The sequence below is a fragment of the Fundulus heteroclitus genome, chromosome 1 (assembly GCF_011125445.2).
Source record: "Fundulus heteroclitus isolate FHET01 chromosome 1, MU-UCD_Fhet_4.1, whole genome shotgun sequence".
Classification (NCBI taxonomy): Eukaryota; Metazoa; Chordata; class Actinopteri; order Cyprinodontiformes; family Fundulidae; genus Fundulus; species Fundulus heteroclitus.
Genome location: NC_046361.1, coordinates 14,821,513 through 14,838,942, shown reverse-complemented (window position 1 = coordinate 14,838,942; position 17,430 = coordinate 14,821,513). Strand labels below are relative to the sequence as shown.

The 17,430-nt window shown below is 39.7% G+C and overlaps 1 protein-coding gene across 3 annotated transcripts in view; it reads left to right on the top strand.

Annotated features, from left to right (window-relative positions):
- The window catches only part of tp73 (tumor protein p73), a 35,463-nt gene that overhangs the window by 7,082 nt on the left and 10,951 nt on the right, over positions 1-17,430 (top strand). For 2 of the 3 annotated variants that reach the window (XM_036136051.1, XM_036136054.1), the window contains exons 2-4: positions 786-881; positions 1,725-1,875; positions 9,110-9,358. In XM_036136051.1, the coding sequence (XP_035991944.1) occupies positions 786-881; positions 1,725-1,875; positions 9,110-9,358 (496 nt within the window). Of the gene's footprint in view, positions 1-785; positions 882-1,724; positions 1,876-7,872; positions 8,343-9,109; positions 9,359-17,430 lie in introns of those variants that run through there. The other variant, XM_036136062.1, reaches the window with a different exon arrangement.

Genomic DNA, 17,430 nt, shown 5'->3' with positions numbered 1-17,430 from the left:
CTTCTGTTTCAAGAAGTTTATGATGAAGCAAAGACTGATATGCATGAAAATTTCATGTTTTTAGCTAATCTACGCATCTAAGCTTTACATTAGTTAATTAGTTTGCTTTCATGTCGCCAACAACTCCTACTAAAATGTCTCTTGATGTCTGCTGTTATTGGGGACAATGACTCAATAACAATATATAGCAATCTGCAGACGTGTGGTGCGATAGAAAAAAAGGGTTCATAAACAGTTTTCCTTCCATTTGCATTCTAGTCTATCATGTACTACAGTCATTACATCCTCTCAACCAATGATAAACACAGACCCAGGAATGCTCTGCCCCTTTAAAGAGTTCAGAGAGCACGCATTCTTTTTTTCTTTTTTAAAAACTTACAGTTTTGGTAAAAAGTTGGTTGAATAAGGGATGAATTTGAATGCAGTGTTTGTGTGTAATTTTTCTAAGAAAAATAGGTCATCAAGCAACAGCATAAAATGGCCAGGGCTGCACTTTAAATATGTTTTGATTTTTTTTAACAATTATCAATATCGAGCAGTATGATTTTTATTTTATTGAGATGTTTTTTTCTATATTGTCCAGTCCTTGCAGACCAAGTAACACCATTTGTATTTTTACCATCATTTGAGAACCTTGCTGTTAAAAGGGACCACACACTAGTTTGGATATTTAAATGTTAAAATTATTTTTATTTCTGTATTGTTTATGTTTATATACTCAGATATCAGTGTAAATATTCAGCATCCATAAAACAAACTTAATCATAGATATTTGTGGCTTGCAGAGCGATCTGTGCGTCACCAGACTGCCCATCCTTTAAGATGTCCCAGTCCACTGTTGTTGAGGAGGGAGGCACCTTAGAGCACCTGTGGAGCTCTCTGTAAGTGAAATTCTGCTCATCACTGCTTTACTTCTGTCATGATGTCATTACACTGACATTTTTTTAGTCACTCTTTTTATGGAGATTCATTGTATAGATATAACAAATATGCTGCTTCCACTTTTATGTGGCTGGTGATAGAATAGGGTTTTGATGGGGAATACAAGTTATCTTTTTATTATAAACCAAATTTGTTTCATTTGTATCTAAATTGTTCTAATAATCCATCTGTGGTTTTTGATGTGGGGGATTTGGCACGCCACCCAGAGCGTCATTCTATCAGAGGGTCACATAAACGTTTGGAGAGAAAAAAAAGACTTATGTTCCTGTTGCAGCTCTTCTTATTGTGATGTCCAGTCATTAGAGATGTTTGATTGTAAGAAGATATGGCTTTACAACACAGCAGGCTAATGATGACAAAGTTGGTATTACCGGATCAAGTTTGCTATTTGGTACTTAAAACCAAAGAGCTTTTTTTTTTTCAACTTGAGCTGTTAAAAAACACAATCTGAACTGGGTTGTTTTACCCTGAACTGAGATTCGTTTAAACACAGTTTCAAATGTACTTCCTTAAACTTAAAAGGAACATTTTGAATGCATAATGCCATCCTGATCAGCTTGGATTAAGACCAACATGAAAACCACAACATGTAAGCTGGTGGAGCTTGATTCCTCGACATGGATTCTAGATTTTTTTTTTTAAGTTTAGATTTATAAAACATGTTTAAAAAAAAAACCACCAATCATTTATGTGAAACTACAGTACACTAAAGCTAGAATTGTTTTCTCAAAATTCTACTTATTTGTGACCTTTCATATCTCCTACTAATTTTGTCCTCCCAGAGAGCCAGACAGTACCTATTATGAGCTCCCCACAAACAGCCAGCGGAGTGAACACCCGGCGGCCTCTACGAGCGCTCCAGGGAACCACCGAAACTGTGCAGAGGTCTCCATGGACGTCTATCACATCAGAGACATGAACGACAATGTAATGGTAGGAGCATGATTTTGCTTTCATTTTCAGAAGCGATCTATTTCTTTTTGTTTATTTTTATGCAAGATTATTTTCAATACATAAAACGTTTTTTGTTTTTTTTCCCTCCATGTCCCTGTTATACGCAGACAGTTTTGCCTCCTGTATAGTTTCCCTCTTCTCAGCAGCTTTTTCCCTCTCTGCCTCTCTGCTGAGCAACCTGTTGGGACTGTGGGGTGGTGTGTGGAAGTGTGTGTTGGGGGAGGGATCATGAAATCCCACGGAGCCCCGTACTTCAGAGCCATCTGTTAGATAGTGTGTGTCCATGTGTGGACGCAATAACAAGCAAGCACAGTAAGGTTGCAGGTGAACGCTCTGCAGGTGGCACTTGCTAAACTTCATATACATTGGAAAAAAATAGCAAGGAATTTTGCTTTTAATATGGGGGGAATGGTTGAAGGGCTCACCTTGGCACGGCTCATCTTGTAACTTCTATAAATCTGTCTAAAAATCAGAATTCCAACCCCACCCCTTTTTTTGTGCCCTTCCGATCTTGAATATTGGTCTCATGTCACCTTTAAGTGGGCAAGCCTGGACCTGCCTGGGTGGTTAATGAATAGTCATGACAGAGAAGAAGAAAAAAAAAAAAGAGGCGGGGCGAGAATTTGATGTTAGATTGTTGTTAGATGCAAAGCAAGTAAAGGAAGGCCAAGTTGAGAGAGGGAAGTGGAGGAGAAAGAGGCAGGGCGCCTCCAGTCCTCCATCATGTCCGGCTGCACATTTGGGTCACCTGGCTGTGCAGAAGTCAGATGTTACGATCACACCTGACCGCAGAAGCATTGCAGAGACAGGTTTACCTTTTCAGGAGCCTCACGATGCTGTGTGATGTGGTATGTTTTTTTTTTTTTTTTTCTACAAGTTTACAGAAGCGCATATTGAGTTTGATTTGTTTGAAAATTGTGGTGCAGATGTCTGTATAGCGGTTGTATGAAACATTGTGCAGTGTTCTGGATTGCATCCCTGTATTTAAATGTTTAATAATTGCACAGATGATAAAAATGTGTGAGGTAAATGGATTTTTATCGCTATTTGGATTTGGGCTTTTAAAATCCAGCAAAAATGAATGCATGCTTACAATTAAGTAATACTCTTTTCTCTTATGAATCTTTTTTTTTTTTTTAGATTTGGGCTTGGATTACTGTCTACTCTTGTTTTAAAAAGTTACTTGTGAGCTGATTGCATGGTTAATTTTTTGTTGTTTTGCATTAATTTATGTGAGCCAGGTAAAGTTACAAGAAGCATTTTCAGTAGGCATAGTTTGGACCAGCATGCATCATGGTAGGCCTACAGGCCAGAAGAAACAGTAACAGGCTGTAAAATGTGGCCTAATGCCTGTTTCTTCCTCGCTCTTACTTGTTATATACTGTATATTCACCAGCCACTTTATTTGGTACTCATAATTAATTTCTAGTTTACGCAACTGGCAAATAGGCCAATCACATTTCCAGAAACTAATTGCATTTAGGCATCTAGAGGTGAACAGAGAAATTCAAACAGAGCATCAGAAAAGGTAAAGACATGGGACTTAGGTGAGTTTGAATGTGACGTGATTGCTGTTGGGGATAGGCTGTTCTAGGGGTGGATAATAATTCTATATCAATATATTTATTGCAATATAACTTTATTCAATAACGGTGATATGACATTTCCAATATTTCAAAATACATGACAGTCTATGAAAACAGCATTTGTAACTGACTGACATTCCGGCTTTTATATAGTTGTACACTTTATTTTTTAAAGCAAATATTTCTAAAATGTTATATTGGAGGAGTTTTATAAAAATGGCAAGATAATTTTATCATAAACAAGTACAGGCATCTGTTGTGGGCATTATTGGCAGTCTTTCTGAGGTTTTCATTTTGTTTACATCGATATTGTATCGACTGAAACTAAGAAATATATTGTGATAAAAGTTTTGTCCATATCTTCCCGCTCTTGACTGTTCTGAGTATTTCAGAAACTGCTGACCTATTGGGATTTTAAGCATAGCTCAGGTTTAGATATAATAGGCCGGAAAAGAAAAACAAAATAGCAAGTGCTTGTTGATATCAGAGGTCAGAAGAGAACATGCAGATTGGTTTGAAATGGCTGAAAGGCAACAATAGCCCAAATAACCGCTCTTTAGAACCAAGGTATGCCAAATACCAAAAACACACTGAACCTCGAAGCAGATGAACTACAACAGCAGAACACTACAAACCTGTGAGTCTCAATTTATGCTGCAAAATTCAGATAATCAGATACAAATTTGAAGTAAACAACATGGAAGCATGGATCCATTCTGGCTTGCATCAATTTGTAAGGCTGCTGCTGTTTGTATAACGGTATAAGAGATATTTTCATGGCATCCACTGGGCTCCTTAATATCATGTGCACCCCTTATTTATATTCATGTAGTAAAATATGCTCTTTTGTCTTTTTGTTATTTTTTTGATTTTGTCAAAAAGCTCTATTATTAGCTTTCATCTACATTACATCACTTATAGTGCTATGAGTTATGGAAAACTAGGATTTTAATAATTATGTTTTTGTAATTTAAAATAATATCTCCTTTTACTTGTGTTTGATAAAAGGACGTCACATTGTGCAACATAGATTTGCATTCAGCCTAATTTTTCCAGCAGGGGGAAACCTTGTTGCGCACCGTTCTCTACTTACCTCGTTTTTATCCTCATACCTGTATAACACATGCTTGCGTCGGCAAAGTTAAACACAATTTAGGCAGGTTGCACTTTTAAAACATTGTCATTTTGTTCATTCAAGCAGTTTAGCTTCAGTTGTTTTGTATCTCCTTCCGACAGAGGCATGTGGAAAAAAACCTTGCTTCTGCAATGTTGAAAGCGTTTAAAGTGGTCATGCTGTTTGATATCATGACAGGATTCGATATAATCAGTGGCTGTAAAAACAAGTGATAGTTATTTTACCCTGGATCTATTGTGTTTCATTCACCCGGACAAGCAAAGGTAGCTGTGACAGGCTTATCCTCCTCTCTCAATGTTTTCAGCCTTTAAGCTTGGCTTTGAGTGGCAGCAACAAGTATGACTGCCCACAGGGGACATCACATGATGCTGAGATGGGAAATACGTACACACACACACACACACACACACACACACACACACACACACACACACACACACACACACACATTTGCACACACAGTTGCATTGGAGGTTTTAGCTCTTGTTACAACTTGTTGTGAATTCAGTTCAGGTATTAACATGGAGAGCACCTGGGAGTGCAAGCATGTCTGTCTGTGTGTGTGTGTGTATGTGTGTGTGTGTGTGTGTGTGTGTGTGTGTGTGTGAGAAAGAGAGAGAGAGAGAGAGAGAGAGAGAGAGAGAGAGAGAGAGAGAAATAGAGAGAGTATGTGTGTGAAATATTTTTTTTTTTGCTGTTGACACATACACCTGGACTTCTTTTGTGCCCCAAAAGCTTCTTTAATAATAGAGTTAAGTAGTAAACAGACATTAGAGGGACATCACAATTACTCTTTATATTCCATTTATAAGAAGGCAAACATCAGTATAGGTGCTATTTGCTTTGTACTTTAGGAGGACATGCAAGCAAATCTCTGTCTCTGTAAATATTACCTGTTTTTCAAGAAGCTCAACAGTTTTAGTATTTGTCATTGTCTCCTCAGGAGCTGACTTTTCCGACACGCTGCACAGCATTTAACTAAAAGTCAGTGAGTCAATGTTTGGATGCAAGCGCCAACACTTAACATGCACAGTTAGTGTTAAGTTTTAGGCACCGATCTTTGTTTTCAGTAGAATAAAAAGACACATTTGTGCGTGACAGTGCTTGAGATCCTATAAATGAAAACCATAATGGAAAGTTTTACAAGGTGAAAGGTTATGGTGGACTAAGTCAATGTTTGAAATAGGTGTATCTTACAAAAAAATGGAAATAAATTGGAAAAGTACGGCTCTTTTTCGGATAGCTTTTCAAAAGTGAGTTGACATGCTTTATTTAATCAATAATCTTCAGAAAAAAACACATCCATATACATGTTATATACTGTAGGTGAATTAAAGTCACAGCATGTGTCAGAATCAGCTTTATGTGGCAAGTTTGTGCGCACAGACAAGAAATTTGACTCGGCCCACTTTGGTCTTAATGGAGACATTTTAATAAAGTAATAAATAATTGAAGTGGAATGAAAAGTATGAGGTTTTACATTTATCACAAGTAAAAATTTTAAAAAGTATGCTTTGCATTTATATTCAGCCACCATGCGTAAATATTTTTACAGAACCACCATCTGCTGCAATCACAGCTGCAAGTCTTTTGTAGTATGTCACCACCATCCTTGCACATCTGGACTCTAAGTTCTTGCACATTCTTCTTTGCAAATTCTTACCATCGATTCTGAATTGAATTTAGCTTTAGACTCTGATTGGGTCATTCTAAATTATAAATCAGCTTTGATCTAAGCCCTGGCATTCAAGCTCTGGCTGAAATTTTAGGATTGTTGCCCTGCTTGCAGCAGTTAACAGTTTTTTTAAATTTTTTTTATTATTTTGTTTTTGTTTTTTGCAGAACTTTTCTGCATTAACTCCATCCATCCTTCCTGAACAGCTTTCCTGTCCCTGCAGAGGACAGGAAGGTACTGTAGCACCACTGTATGATGGTGCCACAACCAGGATGATGTGCAATATAGATTCAGGGGGGCTGAATTTGTACTCAGGAATAGTTCAAGGGAACATACTTTCTCAATACACTGCATATGACATGTGAGCACATTTTAACAAGACATACAATTTTTCAAGTTCCCATTTCATCACAAATAAAACGTGACTTTTTTTTCTCAAAATGATCATCTGAAGCCAACCATTGTGATAAAGTACTATTGATTTTGCTTAACAAGTAATTTCATTGCCTCCTGTATTGCCATTCATAGACAAGGCAATCCAATATAATATGCTTTACAGTACATAGATAGAAAACCAAAAAGAAAACAATAACAACCTTTAAGTTCTTGCTTAAATTACCTCATTACTTGAGATTCATGGAGGAGGGACTAATCCATATAACATGGCTCATATCACTTGCAAATGGACTGATATCAGAGCCCTCAGACTCAGATACAAACTTGCATGCTCCAATGTGTGGGCAAAAACAACAACTTGTAAATACTAAGTCTGCTGTGCATGCGTGTCATGTTATTTGTTTACGTCCCAAGCTGGTGTCTGCCTCAAAGGTAATTTCACCATGGTAACACATGGTGATGATAAAAGAGTCTTGATTCTTACAAACAGAACTGAAAATGTGAAACGTTAAGGAATAGAGTTTGAAAAGGGGAAATACAGAAGATGCCTTCAGGTCCACCTCTTCTCTATTGCAGTTCAGCTGCTTTTCAAAGAAATGTGAGTAAATCAGTTTTTAAAAAAACTTGAAATGCCCTTTGTGCTTTCAGAATAAAACTCATATATCCTCCATAAGGTCCAGTTTATTTGAAAATAAATATCTTTAAAGGTTTGGATAGTTGATGTTTTGACAAAAACAGTTAAGTGATTTAAATCCTTCAGTTTATGCCTGAAATTTCTATAACTTTTTAATTTGCCTGAACCAGCTTTTGACATGATTGATGTTGATTCACACCTTCATGCTTGCAAAGTTGTCCTAGTCTCTCTGTTTCTGAGAATGCTGACCGCCTGACTGCTTGTTGACTTTATTGGATTTATTGGCCAAGTTTGTGTGCACAAACAAGGAATTTGACTTCCTTGTTTGTGCACACAGACTTGGCCAGTAATGCTTACTCTGATTCTTATTTAGAATGGATAGACAATGCAGAAAGTGGGGGGTTCTGACCTTTGAACTTTTGTTCTTTCGTGTTTTGCTTTTTTCCTCTCCCTCTCTTCCCTCCTCTCTTCCCCTCTCTCTCTCTCTCTCTCTCTGTCCGTCTCTCTCTCTCTCTCTCTCTCTCTCTCTCTCTCTCGCTCTCTGTTCCTCTCTGTCTCTGCCACCCCCCTCTCTCTCTCCTCTCTCACACTCTCTATCTTGCTCTCTATGTCAGACCAGACAATGTTGACTTAGAGTAGGCCTTTACAAGGTGTTTCGGAGCATGTGTGTACATGCACCCTAGCATTGCCGTCTATGTCCGGGCATGCCATAATTAGAATATCGTACCATTTTTTGGGTTCCCATCCCTCTTTTCCTTCTCAGCTTCTCTCCCCTCATCTCAGTGTATCGTTCCTCTCTCTCCACACCAGTCCTCACCTTTTTTTCCCCCTGTCCTGGCAGCACATGTGTCTGTGGGTGTGCAGTAGAACATGTCCAATGATGCACACCTTGCTTGAGGTCTGAGGTTATAGGCTATGCTCCTGTACTCTGCGGTGCTCTTTCGTGTTTGGACGTTTGACTGGCTGAAGATTTGACAAATGAGACGAATGCTCTAGAGGATGTACTACGTGAAAAAGAAGGTAAAATAATTTATTTTGTCTGGCTGGTAGGTTATGTTTGTAATGTCGTTTCTTGACATGTGAACAATACAGAAACAAAAGAAATCTGTTTTGGCAGTGTGGATTATTTTGGTTTTAATTTGGTGATACATTTTGCAGTTTCTTTAGCTCAGTTGTATGGATTGAGACAATCGAAGATCTATAAAGAAAATGTTATTAGTTCTCGTCAGGCAAATGAATGGGTGGACTTGTTGGCTCTTGCGGTATGTCAGTTTTTGATTTTGTTTTTCTGTGTGCGACTACTGCAGCAAGAAATCACAAGATAGTTTGCATAAAGCTGGTTTTGGGCCTAAGAGAAAGGATTAAAAGTTACTTGTGCATGCATCTAATCTTTGCTCTTCAGCAGCGTGTGAAAAACATGTGAAATGGCAAGTACTTAGGCAGACCACGCCATGTCTTACAACATGCAACATGTAGCCCCCAAGGAAGCTGCTGGAGGGACCTCTGTACAACTGACACTCTTTTGTACCCAACTTTTAGTGTTATGATGTGTACATTTCTTCAAAAATACGCAATATTGGATGTGGATACCTACTTAGACATTTACACGTGCAGCATCACACGCAGTGCACACACAGATGTCCCTTTTGCAATGTAACCCGACCTCCCTTAAGCTTCCAAAACCTCTGTCTCTCTCGCACCTCTACCTGTGTCCTCCCTCTGCCTTCCTGCTCCCTCCCTTTTTTTTTACCCATTTCATTCTCTTCACTTTTCGTTTCTCCCCCCAGTCCCAGTACAACTTGCTGAGCAGCAGCATGGAGAGCCTGGGGAGCCGCGCCACGTCCGCCAGCCCCTACAGCTCCGAGAACACGTCTTCGTCGGCCGTGCCCACCCCTTCGCCTTACTCCCAGCCCAACTCCACCTTCGAGGGTCTGTCCCCTGCTCCAGCAATCCCCTCCAACACCGACTACCCGGGGCCGCACGCCTTCCAGGTGTCCTTCCAGCAGTCCAGCACCGCCAAGTCCGCCACATGGACCGTGAGTAGACAAACACACACAAGTTTGTGGCCTTGACATGCAGCTACTATGTCCGTGCATGCAGGAGCTTTCTGTCCTTCTGTCTCAGTGTTAGTAACATACTCATCAATATTCACAGAGACACTCATTCTCACACACTCACCCCAGCCAGCACATGTGCAGGCGTGTTGAGTGCAAGCAAAAGCAGGTTTAGTGATTTATCGTGTCTTCTATACAAAATTTAGAAATCCGTTTGATGAACACAGCAGGGAATGTCTGGTCCGAAGGAACTTTGAACTTTTAATTTATGGTAATTGTGTGTAACTGATACAGAACAACTGAATTAAAATTTGTAACATTTTTAAATTAATGGCACTTAATATACATCAAAGAATTGTGGCAAAGAAGTGTTGTAGTAGGCAACATGGTAATAAGACTTACACTATCAAACTTTGACCGTGTTGAGACATGCATCATGGGAAATCCGACTTGATATGACTTGGATTTTTGTCAGGTCAAATCTCTCAAGCTGTGTAGCGCAAGCCTTTACAGCCCTGTACCTTCATCCTGTAATTGCCTTCCATGAAACATAGATTCAGAAAAAGTATTTATTGCTGATATGCAATAAATCACACTGTTGGTTAAAATAAGACCCATTAGTAGCAGAGTTTAAAGAAGTGCCAATCCATCAGCCAGAGACCAGAATTGGACAATTATCAGCAGGTCAAATGAAGTAAACCAATTTTTTTTACTGTTTATGAAGTGCAGCAAAACTAAGAAGTCCAACCATTTTTTGTCTATAAACCCATCAACTAACAGCTTGTACTTGATGCAGTTTTTTGAGTTTAACAGAATTCAGGTACAGGTTCAGACCAACATTTCAATGGCTAAATAGGGATAACTTTGAAATACCTTAATTTTCTGTGGGATTCTAAACTACTACCTCTATCAAAGAACCTGTAGCTTTTTTTTGTAGTACCATTAAAAAAATCAAAATCTGTCAAAACTTGAATCAGCAGGTCAGAACAAAGAAAAAGAAGAAGTGGAAATTGGTGTCAGCCAGGAAAAACTTAATCGTTTTATCTCTATTTGAGTAAGTACCCTCAGAAAAACCTAAACAGGGATATTTACATTAGTAGCATAAAGGAGTATAAGGTGATGTGACAGTGCTGAGAGACAGGTGAAATGGGAGCTGCGTAATTTGTCATGAACCAATGAGAAGCCCCTTGCTGGAAAGGTGTCACCTCCGACTGTCACCCAGTTGACCTCCCTGAAACAAGAGAAACAAGAGACAAACTGCTCTTCCCTCACCCTGTGTGTAAGACTGAAGTCCTCGGGGGCTGTGTGTTTGCTCGGAGTAGCCATGCGTGATGGACTCCTTCACTCAGTCCTCAGTGATGTAAGAAGATCCCCCTTTGGACATTAGAGCGATGGTCTTTGACCCGTTGCTATTCTTTCTCTGTATTTTCCTTCTTCCCCATCTTAGCTCGCACTCATGGCTGTCACCTCTGGCGACCAAAGGTTTGCTTTCTATCCTTTGCTAAAATTATGTCTAGCATCCCCTTTGTCCCCTTTAAATCATCTTAGCGACATTACGTTCACACAATTCAAACACAATGAAAAAAACGCAAAGAACCAAGTATGGATTCCTCTGCTGGCTTTTAAAATGTGGTTCATTCATCAGATACTTGATAAAGTTCATCAATAATTATTCTCAGCGAGAATTTAATAAGGATTTGCAGCCGAGAAAAATGAAATATCGTTATAGTGTGCCTGGTGTGCCTATCAACCTACTAAGCTAAACAGATCACTTGGAATGAATAAGAAACACTACACAGGTAGATTTGTGCTACCACTGTTAAATGGAGTCTTTAGAAAGTTAACATTTCCAGCCAAACTGTTTTTATATTTCAGCGGTAAACAGCCCCCCCTCCCCCCAACCCTAAACAAAAGGTCTTAGAAAAGATTCCAAAACATCTGAGAAAAATTATCCCTATATCCAAATATATAATGATCATACAAGGTATACTAGCCTGAATTTTGGATCTATTGTGTTATACCAAGTTTGGTGTGGGGGTCTGTAAAAGGTAAAATTTGCAAAATATCTGTGTAAGTTATATAAAGATAGTCTATTCAACCATAAATAACCATAAGATTGAATAGAGTCCGTTCAGTTTAGTTTATTTACATACTGCCAGTTTAGAACAAATGTCTTCTTGGAGCACTTTACAAAGTTAAACTCAAATTCAGAAATATACAGTATAGTCAAATCAGTTCACCGCAGCCCGATCAGATTCAGTTTTAACTACATATATTCCGACTTGGTCCTAGTTATGATAAAACGCAGTCAAGTTCAGCTTATGGTGCCAGTTGGTATAAGGTTGCCTATCTAAGGAAGCCCAGCTGACTGCTTTGAGTCACTGACTTTGCTACATTCCCTCCTCCTGAGTAAGAAAGTGGCCCCAGTTTCCTTTTACCAGAAAGAAATCCTTAGCCAAACCCGGGTCAGCTGCAGCAGCGAGCTGCCATGACCGAGAGGGGATCACAGGTACAGTAGTGCAGGCTTTGGTCAAGAAAAATTGACTGAAATCATGGGTTCGTTACTGAAACATATGAAGTTTAAAATGTAAAGTTGTTCCCGTACACAACATCCTGACAGCTTTGGTTTGCATCTGTAATGTTGGCAAATTCACTTTTTGTTTATTAGAGAATACAACATTAGTTCTGTGTGGTTGACTGTTGTTTTGCTCTGGGGGCTTAACTGTTTTACTATCATCTCAAGAGAATACACAAAGCAGTGTTTGCCTGGAAAATGACTTTAGATGATGACCCAGCAGAAAAAGGGGATAGAGAAGATAACATGTGATTATTGTAATGCCTCCACTGCCATTAAACAAGGGGATCAAAGTGAAGGAGAAACAAGGGGATTTAATCTTATTTAATCTGTTATAAGGCTTTGTTCCGTCTTCTGGGCTTGGTGATAAAATTGATAGGGCAAAATCAGAATGTGATCAAAAACGAACTGCTCTTAAACATTAAAGCAGCTAATACTGTTTAACCAAACAAATAGACTCACTGTTAAGACGGTTTTATAGAAATCTGTTGAACAAAAGGAGCATTCAGAACACCTTTCAGAAGTAATTGAACTCCCTAAACCTTTTAAATAAATATTGTCCTGTTACAACCGCAAACTTCAGTGTGTTTTGGGGGGATTTTAGGGGACAGACCAACACAACGCTGCACATTAAACATGCAGTGGAAATAAACTGGTTCTTGGTTTTCAAAATCTTTTTCAAGGTAAAATTAATTAATTATGTTCTTGTATTTTTTGGATGTTATTGAATATTTAATATAAGTCTATAATAACAAACGTGATTATACAAAACTGAAAGAAGTAAATAATAATCCAAAAGAAATACAAAAATGCACAAAAGCACATGATCTGTTAGAGAAGAAAAGGAATGCAGCAGAATTCCCCCCCCCCCATCTTTACATGAACGTATAAATTGGATAGTTGTAATAATGCCTTCACATTACATTTTTTGTATTGTCCATATGTTGTAAAATCTGACAACTGTGCCATTCATTTGTGGCTCTTGAGCCCTCCACTAAATACTTTCTATGCCTAACTTTCTCTGCAATTATCACTGCAAGTCTTTTGAGGTATAGTATGTCTCTTTCAACTTGGCACATCAAGAGACCAACATATTTGCCCATTCTACTTTTAAAAACAGCTCAAGCTCAGTCCGATTGGTTGGAGAATGCCTCTGAACAGCATATTTTTAAATTTCTGCCATGCATTCTTAGTTGTACTTAGTTCTGGACTTTGACTGGGCCATTCCACCACATTAATTTGTTTTGATCTAGTTGCTATTTGCATTTCTTTCTATAAATGTTTGTGTTATTTACCTGTCTTATTTTCTTCTATTAGACATTGTAGCTGCTCTTGGAAATGTCGGCAACAACATTTCATTGTACCCAAGAACTCATAACAAAAAAGCATCCTCTTTTCTTCTTGATCTCATCCATTCCAGTCTAGCTCTGGTCACACGTTTAGAATCATCCTATTGAAAGATGAGCCTCTGATCCAGCCTAAAGTCTTGTGAGACTCTAACATGTTTAGTTCCAGAATTGCTCTAAGCAAAATCTTGATGGCCGTATATCGTTTACTGTATTTTTCACAAGTAGCTGTGCACGTTCGTGTTATACTCTTCACTTAAAATCCCTGAAGCAACATCAGAGTTTGTGACAAAATGTGAATATTTATGTTCAGGACTGTACATGCATACACCTGCTAGCTTTGCTTTACAGCAAGTAGCAGAAAAATGGCACAGATCATCATTCTGTATTTAAAGGTCAAAGAGAGGAAATATGTGAATGGAAGAGGGCAGCTAAAGATTGGAACTTTGTCTTATTTTGTCTTATTTTAGACATATAGTCATTTTGCTGAATGCAGTTTACCATCTAAGTTTTATGTTCATTCTTTGTAGCCCCAGGTAGTGGGGAATGCCAATATGGGGCATTTATAGTATAATCAGTGGCCTCCTTTCCCAGCTCATTGCCTCCCACTAAGACTGGGTGGCAAAGCATTGCTTTTGGAGATTACAAGAAATTGAGCTACCTGTTGGATCAAGCTTTTAGTGTTAAACCCCGTCCTGCTGCAGTTGTGACAAAATGTTAGATTTATGGCCGCACACGTGCGGATCCGCCATTACGAGAGGGCAGAGAACAGAAGAGCCGATTCTCTTTTCCCATCTTTCAAAATGTTTCCACACACTATAAGCCTATCCAAGCCCATGTTAAGCCAGCCTGGTAATCCCCCCTCCTTGTCTAGTCAAGACACCACACATTAGTGATAATAGCTCTGAAACTCTGCCGCTCTCCTGCCTCTTAAAGATGATGCCTCGGCTTGGATGCAGACGAGCGTCACCGCGGCTGGAAATGAGATCTAACACCTCAGCATTGTCAAATTATAAGACCTCTTTCCATACACTCAGACTCAGCATGTGTGTGTACGTGTGAGTGTGCGCATGAGAACCGTATGTGATGGGAGTGGGGTGTGTGTGGGGGTGTGTATGATGCGCCTGAAATGCAGGCTCCAGCATGTACTTCACTGCAGCTTGTGAGGAGCTCCTCTTCCCAGCTATTAGCGTCTCTCCGTTAGGACACAGGTCTCAACAAGTCTCGCACAATACATCCTTCCCTTTCTTTCCAAATGCATCATCCACAGCCACATCACCACGGCTCCCCCTGCCAAGCAATGAAATCCGGGAAAACTCTGTAGATGAGAGAGAGTTCTTCTATACGGAGTACCTCTCCGATATATTTTTCACAAGAGTCTATGGATGAAATAAATATGAGAATGTATTCTTAAGCAGAAGGATGTAGTAAATGTATGCATGTATACAAATATTCAGATGTGTGGCAGAATTCAAAGAAAGCCTCTAAATTTTAAATATTCTTCCAGTGATTATTGAGAAGTGCATAAATAATTTTCCACATGTTCCTAAGATTGCGTTCTTTTGGACTGAGATGTCTGATGTTTCTCCAAGTATCCCCTCTCCAGAGTGGGGGTTACTGCACCAGGTACTCCGATGACCACGGGCACCACTGTTGTCTTCACCTTCCAGGCTCTTTCTTGTTCTTCCCTGAGCCCTTGGTATTTCCCCTCTGATGTTTTCATCACTCTGGATGGCCCCATTGATCACAACGGCTGTCCTCTGCTGCTTATCAATAATCACAATGTCTGCTTGGTTGGCCATTACCATTCTGTCTATTCGTGTCTAGATGTCTCACAGGATCTTAGCTCTCTCATTCTCCACCACCTTGGGAGGTGACTCCCATCTTTACCTGGAGGTCTCCAGTTGGTATTCTGAACAGAAGTTTCTGTAGACTATACCAGCCACTTGGTTATGGCGATCAATGTATTTATTCCCTGCTAGTATCTTACACCCTGCTGTGAGATGCTGGATGGTTTCTGGGGCCTCTTTGCATATCCTGCACCTAGCATCTTGCCTGGTATGGTAGATCTGGATCTCTATTGCTCTGGCGCTCAAGGCCTGTTCCTGTGCTGCCATGATCAGTACTTCAGTGCTGTTCTTCAGTCCAGCCCTCTCTAGACATTGGTAGGATTTGCATATCAGCCACTTCAGCTATCTGTCGGTGGTACATCGCATGCAGAGGTTTTTCCTCCCACGATGGTTCCTTCAGTTCCTTCTCTTCCAGCTTCCATTGTCTGAGATATTCACTCAGCACTTCATCCGTTGGGGCCATCTTCCTGATATATTCTTGGAGCTTGGATGTTTCATCTTCAATGGTGGCTCTGATGGTCACTAGGCCTCTGCCTCCTTCTTTGCACTCAGTGTAAAGCTTGTGGGGACTGGATTTGGGGTAGAATCCACCATGAATGGTGAGTAGCTTTCATGTTTTATCATCAGTGGTCTGGATTTCCTCCTTTGGCCAACTTATTACCCCAGCAGGGTATCTGATGATCCAGCAAGGCATAGCTGTTGATTGCCCGGACCTTGTTCTTGTCATTGAGCTGACTTCTCAGAACTTACCTTACTCGTTGCAGGTATTTGCCTGTTACTGCTTTCCTTGTGGCCTCTTTGTGGTTACCATTTGCTTGTGGTATTCCAAGGTACTTATAGCTCTCTTCAACATCTGCTATTCTTCCTTCTGAGAGTGCAATCCCCTCTGTGTGGATTACCTTCCCTTTCCTTGTCACCATCCGGCCACATTTCTCCAGCCCAAATGACATTCTGATGTCCCTGCTGTAGATCCTGGTGGTGTGCATCAGCGAGTCAATGTCTCAGTCCAGGGCGATTGTTCTGTCAACCAGCAGCTGGTGTTTGGCTCAGCCAGTAGGCGTGGATCATATCCGGGCCTGGTACTTTGCAGTTCTTCATACCTGAGAGTGACGGACTGTGATAGCCAGGGCGCTTTCATACATGAACAACACTCCAGGAAGCCCCTTCCTGCAGCACCTATATTATTGTATGTTGATAGACAAATGCTTTAAGAAGTCAAATTTTGAAGCTTTCCGAAATGAAAAAGGTGTTTTATGAAATACAGGCTGTGTTTTAAAGAACCTACAGTCAGTGCGGACTAATTCAGGACAGCCTTTCACATTTGTGTAATTCTAAAGAGGTCGCACTTCTAAAAATAGGAAGTGAAAATGCTACTTTTTTCAGTGCTTCACTAAAGAGGCATCAAACATCTCAAATTGCTTCTCAGAGAATCATAGTTCAGTGTTTTATAATCCAGTTCAAGTTTAAGGAGTGGAATTATTGTAGATTTCATACTAAAGACAATCAAACATTCTCCAGTTTTCTTAAAAGTACATCAAAAAGCCCTTTACTTTTTCTTACCGGCAAATTGGAAGCTATGACTCAAAGCCGTGAATCAGTTACAAACTTCAGTTTCATTAGCCTGACAAGGAGAGCAGTGTAATTGCGCAACACACAGGGGGACTCCCTCTCCCTATTGACTGCACATGCAAATAAGCAAAATTGTCCAGGGTGCAGCTGAAATCTAATTAAATAATTACAGATAATTCTTTTACATTTTTTTGTCTTTGAGTGCCCGTGCTGCCCATGATATTATGTTACTCCGAGCGGTGAGCCATATTGCCCAAATGAAAAACTCCACTGGTTGGGGCTCTGTAACCACTAAATAGCTTCCTCAACATCAACACTTTTATTTGTGAAACTGATTTCTGTGAGAAACTATGCAAAACATGAAAGTATACATAAAATTACGTTTTTCGTTTACAAAACTGCAAATTGTATCTTTTCCACTCTGATTTATAAATACAAAGTAAATAGAAAAGCCAGTATGTGGACATGTGAAGCCTCCACAATGCATGGCAGTTCTAAGTCCCTGTGTGTGTTTGAGGGTGCGCAGGCTTTTTTTAAATATTTTTCAGCTGAATTTGCAGCAGGCAAGCTGCTGCTTGTGTACATGGATGATGGTCTGGTAATTATCACCTTGTCTGCAGGAGCCTGTCCTGACCTGCCTCTACTGGTCCTCTATGGAGAAGAAACGATGGATGCCTCAATCTATGGCTGTGTTTAACAAACTGATCACGTATT